Source organism: Chaetura pelagica, unplaced genomic scaffold, assembly GCF_000747805.2.
Source record: "Chaetura pelagica isolate M959 unplaced genomic scaffold, ChaPel_1.0 scaffold10, whole genome shotgun sequence".
NCBI lineage: Eukaryota > Metazoa > Chordata > Aves > Apodiformes > Apodidae > Chaetura > Chaetura pelagica.
This window is the reverse complement of record NW_009952263.1, coordinates 138,361-149,108: the sequence shown is the minus strand read 5'-3', so window position 1 is coordinate 149,108 and position 10,748 is coordinate 138,361. Positions and strand designations below refer to the sequence as shown.

Below are 10,748 nucleotides of genomic sequence, written 5' to 3'. Positions count from 1 at the left end.
GAAAGAATAAAACCTAAAAGCCTGTAGTATTAGAAACCTGGAGATAACCTGTAGAGCAAACATGTCCCCTTTCCCCTCCAAAGGGGAAGTCTAGCCTGGGACATCAGTGGTCTGGTGTCAGTAATTTGAGGGATATTGATTACTAGTGCAAAACATCTCAGATTCTTCAAGTATGATTCTACTTCACTACCACTTTAAAAAAGGGCATATGACACACAAAATAAGATTTCTAACTTTTTTCTTTATTAAAGGGACAAAAACATGGGAGAAGTAGTAAACACAGTGTCTAATGCTTAGTGCCAGTAAGAAATTAAGGCAACAGTTCTGTCTGTGCTTTCATGACTGTCCAACTCTTTTTGCTTATAACAACTATACTTATATGTTGGCTGATATTCCCATGTTTTTTCACCCTTACAGCCTCCTGAAAGGTTCTTGCTTATGTTACTTCAGTGAAACTGGTTCAAACAATAGTGTTCTAGTTAATTACTAAATCTGGAAAAGTACCAACTTTAAATTCAAAATAGCACTTCCTTCATTTTTGGTAGAGCAAACTATCTTGATCTTGGTTGCTATTTTCCAGAAAGCTTACCCAAGTGAAACTATCTCATCTCTAATGTCACGTGCAACATTCAGTCCATGTTAGAGGATATCATGAGTTCTAGTGTTACAGTGTGCATCCCCCTCAATACTGCTATCGGATTGGCTCTTTTCTTCCTGCAGTCTTTACCTTCATTTAATGCTCCTTTAAGAAATGGGAGAAAGGCAAAAGCTCGCTGTACTGAAACTAATTATGTGCCTCTATTGAATCATTCTATTGAAGATGGTGGCATTTCACTAATAAAAGCAAAAAGCTGCTGTAGGTTTACATACTTGCTTTATACATTCTGTTTCAAAATCTCTAATTTAAAGAAATTTTTACCTAATGTGATGTTTTCTGTTCCATTAGCCACATGTGTATTTACACTGGTTTTAAATATTTTTAGCCACCAGGTTTGTTGGCATACCTTGACAGTGCTGATCCTGTTCCTGAAAAAGATGCTGATAGGATGCACGTTAGAGATAACTTAAAAATTGCAACTGTAAGTAAATGCAGCTGTCTTACCTCTTCCATTATACAGATGTACAGTCTTAGTGACTTTTCTAATACAGACACTTGACTGTTGCATTGACCTGTATCAACCATGTTGACGGACCTGCAGCTGCAAGTGACTAATAGGATTTGTTCTGCAGGATCAGTACGGCAAGTTTAATAAGGTGCCGGAGTGGCAGAGACTGGCTGGAAAAGCTGCAAAAGAAGTTGAAAAATTTGCCAAAGAGAAGGTGGATCTCGTCTTGATGCACTGGAGAGACAGAATGGGCATAGCTCAAAAAGAGGTAAAACTGTCTGAAACTGCTACAGTAACCTGACTAATTTTAGAGAGGAGTACTTGCAACTCCATGAAATCAGAGGGAAGTTTAACAGAAATAGAAGTGTAGGAATGTGAGAAACTCCATAGTTCTGCTTCCTTTTAGCAAACTCTCTGCCTCTTACTACTCTTTGTTGTGGGTTAGAAATGGATTCCAAGGAGAATGTAAAGCTGGCAAATGAATTCCTTCAGCATATATATAAAGATTTAGCTTGTTCTTGCTATAGCCAACTTTGTCAAACTGGACTGCACCCTACTTGCATTTCTTCCAGGATTACATTATCCAATCTTCCAGTTATACAGGAGAATAATCTGGCAAAACCATTTTTTAAATTCCATTCAGAAGGAGCTATGAGCATTCTTTGCATCTAAAATTATGTACTTTATGCTAGTAGTATTTTAGTTAGGAAACTTGCTTGGAGAAGCTTGACTTGAATACAGGTACTTCAGTGCTTAAATTGCAACATTAGACTATGTATAAAACCACAGTGAAGACTGAAGTGATAAGTAACTGTTTTGATCTGATACTGTAAGAAGATAGCTTAAGCACTGCTTGAGTTCATACTGTTTGTCTACTTTTTCCTTTAACTTTGTTGTTATGTTCTGTATGACAAACTCTTTGAATTATTACACTTTCTCCATCCTTTAGTCTACTGACTAAGCTTGTTTTTGTGCATCCTGGAAAGGAAACCAACTATTATATAGGCAAGGAAGGATGAAAAGAGCAATGTAATGCAGAGTATTGAAAATGCCTGTCTTTGTACTTGATCTGATGTAATGATAAGCTTTAATTTAGGAAAACCTTAACTTGGTAAAATCTAACTCAAGTTTGATGTAGGCTGTAGTGCAGAATTTTCACAGTTAATAATTCTGTAATAATGGTGAACTGGGTTAAAAAGAAAGTATTAATGGAGAAATGTGGAAAAAGGTGGGGAAGGGGTAAATTGCACTTCAAACATCTAGTCTAGATACTAAGTTTAAACAACAACTTTTCTGTCTGGAGTTCTGAGCTGTTTAGTTTCAGTTGTGTGCAAGTGTAGCTTGGAAAAGGCAGTAATAAGTTTGGTATTACCACTTTGAATTACTTCAGTGGCTGTGGCTTGTTAAATGTACGTTTTCTTTTTCTTCCAACTTTCCATCACAATCAGGACAGAAACAATATGGTGAGTCTGTGTATCTCTGCCACTTGTGTGGATTGCATTGGTTAGACTTCTGCTTGCATGTGGTACCTCATGTAGACTATAACATTGATTTCATGCTTGGTCAAGCTAGGGAACCTTTCAGCCAAGTCAGATTTGTCTCTTATTCCTGTGACTTGTTCTAGTTACTTCCTTTCAAGAGCAAAGCATTGTTTTTGTGGGCTTCCCCCTTCATCAGCTTTGGTGATGGGAGCCAAGCTTTTCTCAGGGGTAACTTGCTTCTAAATGAATGACTTGTTGAACAGCTGAAGGTTTCTCTGGCATGGTTTAACTTGGTGTAAATAACACTCGTGAAAACCTGTTGCTGCTTCTTGCTAGAAAAGACCACCTTATTAATGAGGCTTAACTTAGAGTGGCTTTTGAAGGAGTAAAGAAAATGCAACTTTTGATTTGAAAAGGGAAAAAAGAGGAATATTTGTGCTACTAACATCTTAAATTTGGCTCTTCTGCAGAACATTATGCAAAAGCCAGTCATATTAAGGAAACGACGCCAAAGAATAAAAATAGAAGCAAACTGGGATCTCTTCTATTACAGGTAAAATACAAATGTAGTGGTCTCAGATACAACTTATTACCTGGCTGGATATTCTTGTTAATATCTTCTGAGTTGCTGTGGCTTGATTTCAATTTCTGCCTGCCTTGAAGCAGTGCAAGTGCTTTGTAACAGGAATTTAGAAAAAATGAAATCCTGATAATTTAGTGTGTGTTTAGGAAAGGGGGAAATTTGGAAAGCTTCTCAAATGTTATTGAACTACATCCTTTTTTCCCCTTGAATCAAAATGAAGAGTAAATGACAAGCTGCAGGTGCTGATCTGCATGTTGTTGAAGGCTAAGCAAAGTAGCACTGGAAGTCATTGTGGTATGTTGGTGCATCAACCTGTAAGCTGCTCTAGATATTCTGACTTGAACTGGAATAAAAATGAGCTTAAGGCAGGCAAGGAGAAAACAAATGGATACTGAATTTCAAATAGTGCCACAGGTCCTAAATGTATCTTACTTGCCTGTGTGTTCTTAAAACTGTCGAAGTTTACAAGGGAGGGGCTTCCATCAGAAAAAAAAATAAAATTGCCACTTTGCTATGGCTAGAGATGTTATGTTAAATGGACTAATAAAGCTTGACTGTTCAACAAACTCTTTCTTGGGGAAATTCTGTAGACTTAACTGTTTGATTCAGTGCTTAAAGTTTCTAAAGGTCAATATGCTACACAAGTTCTGCACAAGTGTTGCATGAAAGGAAGGTTCACATGTTCCTGAACTTTGAGTAGTAAAGTGCTGCTGTCAACCAGTCTCTGGATCCAAGGGCTCTTTTGTAACTGCAACTGAAGAATGTCCACTGACTGTCTTGTGACACTTGAGACATCAGCCCCTGTTTTCCTTCATGAAGTAGTTTTATTTTTTTGGTTGTTTGTTTAAAACATACACATAGTATGTGCATGCCTGCTGCCCTGGTTTATTGTTCGCTTGTAACCCTTACTGAAAGGTATGATAAATAGCTTGCATTTCTTCTGGTCATATGACCAGGTATCTGGTCATATGCAGATAACAAAGTGAGTCAAAAAGGATGACAACAGGTATACTTTAGTCTAGGCTGACCTCCCATGTCTATTAAAACATTATAGAAGTGAACAACCATAATTACTGTAACAAATTAGACACCACTACACAGAGCCTTCTAATTAAGGTCCACTTAGTGCTAATCTTCTCTAGCTTTCCAGCTGAGTCTTGTCTGTCTTTCAGATACTGTTTTGAGGGGTTTAAACTATGTAACTTCTTTCTTAGATTTCTTCAGGATCATGCTAGATCAAACTTGATTTGGAACTTCAAAACACGGGAAGAACTGAGAGATACTCTTGAATCTGAGATGAGAGCATTTAATATTGACAGAGAACTTGGCAGTGCTAATGTAATCTCATGGAACCATCAGGAGTTTGAGGTAAATGACCCACTGTAGGAGAAACTGTGTAGGTAAAATATATCTATCTAAAATGTTACTTTTCTTTCTCTAACTGCATGAATAAAACTTATGTTGACAATCCCTGACTGCAAGCTAGAAATTTTTTTGGGGTTGTAGAATAAACTGCTAAGGCTTAAGGCTGTTAACAGGTACTATTGTCCAGTGTAACTCTGCAAAGCTGAAACCTCTTCAGTCTAACAAATGGCACTGTCAAGATGAAACATTGATCAGAACCCTTGATGTATTGTTGTGATAAGAGGAAAAGAGAAGAGTTGGTGTTACATTGTTGTCACAATAAGTCATACTTGTTCTTGAACATGCTCCATCAGACTTGTTTCGGGTAGTTTCACAAATCACTTCTTCCTGATAGCAATTGTCTTGTCTTTATTTCCATCTGTGGCTGAAAACATACTGCTCTGTGAATTACAGATTTAGGATACTATTTTCACATTCTAGGAACAGCAGTACTGAAAGTCAGAATAGCCCTTCAGGCTTCTGCAAAGCGATTGGTATGGTCCTTAATTGGCTTTCTCAGAACAACTCAAAAGATGTTTTCAAGCTAATAAATACTTCCTCTGCTGTACTCTTATCTCCAGGATCGTTATGGTTCCACACCAAACCACAGTTTTAATCAACTGTGTAATGCTAAAGCAAAGCAAGGCCACACTTGAGTTCAACTTTAAGATATTCTTAGATATTCTCAATGTCATCCTTGCCACAGTATAGCTTTCTAGTTGAAATCTGAGCAGAGGACTACTAGTGAAACAGGAGTAAACTGCTGCTTTTGAGGAATCTCAGTTGGCTGGCAAATCAGAAAGACTTGCAAGACATCAGGCTACTGCTTTAGAAGAGAACTATTTTGTAAATGCAGTTTATCCCTGTCACACAACTAAGGATTACAGCTTGCCTTGAGGCAGTAAATAGCTAAATTTGGGGTTGGACTAAGTTGAGGGTCTTTTGCACTGGTATTTAGCTTTCAAATTTTTGTTCAGGTATGGATCAAGCACAGAGGAGTTCTGGGCACCACAAGGTCTGCTATCCCAGCTCCGTCTTTGTACTTTAGAAGTACTAACTGGGGCAGAATCAAATGTAAGGGTTTGAAATTTGAAATACAGGATTTGCACCTGCACTGTGCACTCCTCTGTGGCTTATGCTACTGTAATGTATCACTAGCATTCTTGTAGTTACAGCTCAGGATACTTAGGGACTTGCTTGACGGGGGCTTCTATAACATGATTTTTGACAGCAGCTGTCTCAGAGTTATGCTTTTAAATATTTTAAATGAATATTTTATCAGACTGTACTGTAAGTATTTGAACTAACTACTTAGTGGTGACAATGGCTTCTCTGTCAGCTGTGGAACCTGTCACTTTGCCAAGGGGGTTTCGTGGCTTGAGATTGCTCTGGAATAGTACTAGTTAGTGGGACCTCTGTATCATGTGCAGTGGTAAAATCTGGAGATAACATTGTGGCCTCATGACAGTGGTGTGCATATTATAGATAGGAAAAACTGCTGTAGAGTGGCTTTTGTGGTATGTTTAGAGGCACCTCTAAATGAGATCCTTGCCAAATGCTTAACCACTGAGAATTGAGGTATATGGTTAAATTTAATATAGTTGCTCTGAAGTTAATGGTAACTCTCATTGTGCAATTTTACTTTGGCTTCTTGGCGTGTGCGCTGATGCCTCCCAGGCTTTTATTACCTAGCATAATAGCAAGTATAACTAGTAATTAAGTGTTGCTTTTTTAATACTTGTAGTAACATTGAGTGAAATACCTTACAATGGACTAACTACTTATTAAAGCTTGAGTCACTGAATGCATCATGTATTATCCAAGTTTAGTTAATAAAACCAGCTGATACAAGTTGCTTTAAAGGCTGGCAGGAATAGCTTATATATTTTGGTATATATTTTGCAGATGTCTTTCTTTAAAAGCAGACTTGCAGATTTCAGTCTTCTTCAGACTATAGGAGGGATTGTTAACCTTGTTGAGTTTATGGAAGCAAGCAAGTACAATATTGTTATGAGAGCAAAAACTTAATGAAGGAGAAATAGTATTTACTGATAAATCATTTCTTTTGTGTTACAGGTAAAATATGAGTGCCTTTCTGAAGAAATAAAGATAGGGGATTATTATCTAAGATTGCTACTGGAAGAAGATGAAACAGAAGAGAGTGGAGCAATCAAAAAATCGTGAGACATTATTAAAATCCTATCACATTCCCAAGGTCTCTTTGTTTTCTTCTCTAAAATCTCATTTCTTTCTTAGATACGAATTCTTCAATGAGCTCTACCATCGCTTCTTGCTTACCCCAAAAGTGAATATGAAATGTTTGTGTCTGCAAGCATTGGCCATTGTTTATGGAAGATGTCATGAAGAAATAGGACCATTTTCTGATACTAAGTACATCGTTGGGATGTTAGAAAGGGTAAGAATTACTTAAAATTACTAGATGCAGCAGTTAACGTACAGCTAGTCCAGCATATGTTCAGATCCTTCAAGTTGCTGTGAAACCCAAGTTTTGGTTTTGCAGAATATGAAGCTGTGGCAAGAATACTTTTTTTCCATGCTGTCACCAGGTGTTCCTAGTATTTTCCCCTTGATTCAGTTCAAGTTTCACTAAAACAACCCTGCTGATCATAATGGTATTTCAAAGTAGTCTCTTTGTATCTGGGCTTTTTAGGCCTGAACAGATTTTCAAGCTGTACAGAAATAGTGTGAAGAAACTTTGTGTGATATTGATCTTGTGCATGCTTTTGAAAAATGCAGAAGCACACAACTTTTTAAGAGGAAAATCTTATTCCATGCTGCTATTTTAAAATACTGACTTAAAGAGTAGTAGTGACAGCCCCACACCTGATGAAATTACAGCCTTTAATGGGCACATGTGATTGGTTAGATTTTTTTTATTGGTAACTACTTTTCCAATTAGGTGTCTGTTAAGTTCTGTGTGACAGCTTGCAAAAAAAACCCCAACATTTCCACACAGTCTGAAGAATGGGTTCTGCTCACTGGGGAATCCATACACCTTCCCTTTAGAAAAATAGACTTAGCAGAAAAGTGGGTTTGAGTGTCAGACCCAGAGCAACAAAGGGGATGGGGGGCAACAAGGCCTTTCCTCCTCAGTGGCAGAAAGCTACGTTTATTAGCTGTGCATGAAACTGGACACTTCATAGTCAGCAGTTTTATCCTGGGCATGAAGAAAGTAAAAGAGTCTTTGCAAGCACAACTATATTGACTTTTGAAGGTAACTTCTAGTACATGCTATGAAATAGTAATTTGTTCTTTTTTGCTGCAATAGTGCACTGATCGGCTTGAACGGGACAGATTGATACTGTTTCTCAACAAACTGATCCTTAATAAGGTAAGGTGGACATGTACACTTAAGGGTGGTTTGTCTTTCAGCAGTGTAAAATGGTCTGAACTAATCTTTCAGGATTAATTTGAGCAAAAATTCAAGTCTTGAGGAAGTCTTAAAAACATGCTTGATACAGCTTTCTGGTATGTAGTAGCTGTTATTTACTGGTGAGCAAGCTGGAGGAAACATACGGATATTAATGGTGATTGTCCCATTCTAGTCACTTTAGAGAATTATTTTACTTGTGGTTGCTTCTTACTTGAATAAAACTGCCCAGTAGTTGTAACAACTCTTATCTAGGTGATATTTGTGTTAACTCGGTTAATTCCTTAACAGAAAAATGTCAAGGACCTTATGGATTCAAATGGCATTAGAATCCTTGTAGATCTGCTTACTCTGGCACATCTTCACACAAGCAGAGCTACAGTCCCTCTGCAGGTATGTGACCTTTGTTTCTTACTACTCGTACATTGCTTTGCTAGGACAATTCTTTAAAAAAAAGAAAAAAGTCCATGTCCTTTTCACGTTTTCTGTAGCAATGTGATATTTGCACTGAAACTGAAGCTATTCGTATAAACATCAACTTGCAGAGCAATGTGATTGAGGCAGCACCTGATATGAAGAGGGAGAGCGAGAAGGAATGGTACTTTGGCAATGCTGACAAAGAAAGGAGTGGTCCTTACAGCTTTCAAGAGGTACCTTTCAGCTTTAAACTCTCAAACTGGGCAAATTATTTCTGTCCTGGTGAAGCTCTTAATGCTGAATCGACTAAATTTGTACCTAATTTTGCAATAGATGCAGGAACTATGGAACAGTGGAAAGCTGACTTCAAAAACACGTTGCTGGGCTCAAGGTATGGATGGTTGGCGACCATTGCAGGTCATCCCTCAGCTGAAGTGGTGCTTGCTTGCCAGCGGCCAGGCTGTGCTGAATGAGACTGACCTTGCCACACTTGTACTCAACATGCTCATCACAATGTGTGGATATTTTCCCAGCAGGTAAACGCTAATTTTCAGCAGAAGTGGTTAACTTTCTCTGGCAGATGCATAAATTCTATCTTAAAGCTTTTCTTGGAAACCAAGTAGTACATTAGTGAACTGTATTAAAAAGCCTTTTATGTAGTAGCCATTAATTCTGCAATGAAATAGATAATTTGTAGGTGAGACAATACTAATACTGTGAATGGGACTGCAAGAATGAATGCACCAGCTGTGTTCATTTCTAATGCACAGTGGCATAGTCTTACTTGTGCAGCCAGGCTCTTGTTTAACTTAAAAACAAAGCTGCTTTAATGCATGACATTAAACCACACTTACCAAGTTTAACAACAGACTTTGGCATCAACACAAAATTAATGACACTGAATATTATCTCGATAGCCTGATACTTATGGCTTAATAAAGTTGTTCATTCTTGAAAGAGAAAAGGCATGTGTGCTTACTGCTGTTCCACTTTATTGTTTTAGAGATCAAGACAATGCTATTATAAGACCTCTTCCTAGAGTGAAAAGGCTGTTGTCAGATAGTACTTGCCTTCCCCATATCACTCAGGTAAGCAACTCTTCAAAAAATCTATCTAAATGAGTAAAAGTCTGACTTATTCTACCATCTTTCCCATGTGGATACTTTCAGTGAGACAAATGCATCAAAAACATCTGATACATCCTGCAGATCTCTGGTCAAGATTTTTTTATTTTTTTTTATTTCACTGAATATTATTACAAATGCCATGTTGTTTCACCCAATATCTTATTAATAAATATATCCATCCTTGAAGATAGTAAAAAACTATCTGAACTGGCAGCCAGCTCTTGGGACCCTGCTTTTGAGCAGGGTGGTTTGACAAGATGACCTCTGGAGGTCTCCTCCAACTCTAAACATTTGTGGGATTTGATCCTGTTATTTTTTTGGGCTGAAGTATTCTTTAATTGAAATGCATGTAAGATTGCTAGCTTGTTCTAATACTGCTTTAATTAAAACTTCAATTTTGGCTAGGTAACTTGCACTACTCAAGCAGCTAATGTAAATGCTTGTGTTTGATTTCAGCTATTACTGACTTTCGATCCTATCCTTGTGGAAAAAGTTGCTATATTGCTGTTTCATGTCATGCAAGATAACCCTCAGTTACCTCGATTTTATCTGAGTGGAGTATTCTTCTTCATCATGATGTACACGGGTTCCAATGTACTTCCTATTGCAAGGTGAGGAAAAAGAGTAGCTAAAAATACCTTTTGACTGGTCATGCTCAGAAGGGCTGCTGCTCTAAGTGTTCCAAGGAGAGCTGGGATGAGATGGCAAACATGCTCTCTAGAAGAATCTCTTCCACATTGTCTGTCAGTCACTAAAAAAGTGAACTGCTTATGACCCTGCTGGGGAGGGAGGGCACTAGAGTATGTCTGATCATAAGAGTTCCAACAGTACAATTAGGTGCAGCTTATTGTAGAAGAGCTAGTCATTACAGGCACTAAAGGACAGTAATACAGGCTCCTGATATGCTAATTTTTTTTATGGTAAGCAGCTGTCAGAAGTGGTGGAAAAATCTGGTAGCAGGTTTTAATATTGAAGCCTAAACCAGTTAAATCAGTCTGCACTGCCTAATGCAGATTTAGGTGGCTATTGCAAATCATTCCCATACTCTTCCTCTAAATTCAGTAGCTCATTGCATTGTCATGCAATTCTCATTAAGTCTCCTCTATAGCAAAATGCACTGGGAAATGGCTGCATGTTTACTTGATGACTCTAGTGTAACAGGACTGTCAGTAGCTAGTGTAAGATCATCTTGATTCATCCCTGCAATGATGATCTAATGGTGCAGGGAGAGGTTTGTAG

General features: G+C 37.9%; 1 protein-coding gene across 1 annotated transcript in view; it reads left to right on the top strand.

The window, feature by feature from the left end:
- The window catches only part of DNAJC13 (DnaJ (Hsp40) homolog, subfamily C, member 13), a 47,416-nt gene that overhangs the window by 15,780 nt on the left and 20,888 nt on the right, over positions 1–10,748 (top strand). Inside the window, exons 18-29 of the mRNA XM_010007481.1 lie at positions 984–1,079; positions 1,231–1,374; positions 3,058–3,140; positions 4,385–4,538; positions 6,651–6,754; positions 6,831–6,990; positions 7,864–7,926; positions 8,257–8,358; positions 8,511–8,615; positions 8,716–8,918; positions 9,386–9,470; positions 9,966–10,120. Of these exons, the coding sequence (XP_010005783.1) occupies positions 984–1,079; positions 1,231–1,374; positions 3,058–3,140; positions 4,385–4,538; positions 6,651–6,754; positions 6,831–6,990; positions 7,864–7,926; positions 8,257–8,358; positions 8,511–8,615; positions 8,716–8,918; positions 9,386–9,470; positions 9,966–10,120 (1,454 nt within the window). The remainder of the gene's footprint in view (positions 1–983; positions 1,080–1,230; positions 1,375–3,057; positions 3,141–4,384; positions 4,539–6,650; positions 6,755–6,830; positions 6,991–7,863; positions 7,927–8,256; positions 8,359–8,510; positions 8,616–8,715; positions 8,919–9,385; positions 9,471–9,965; positions 10,121–10,748) is intronic.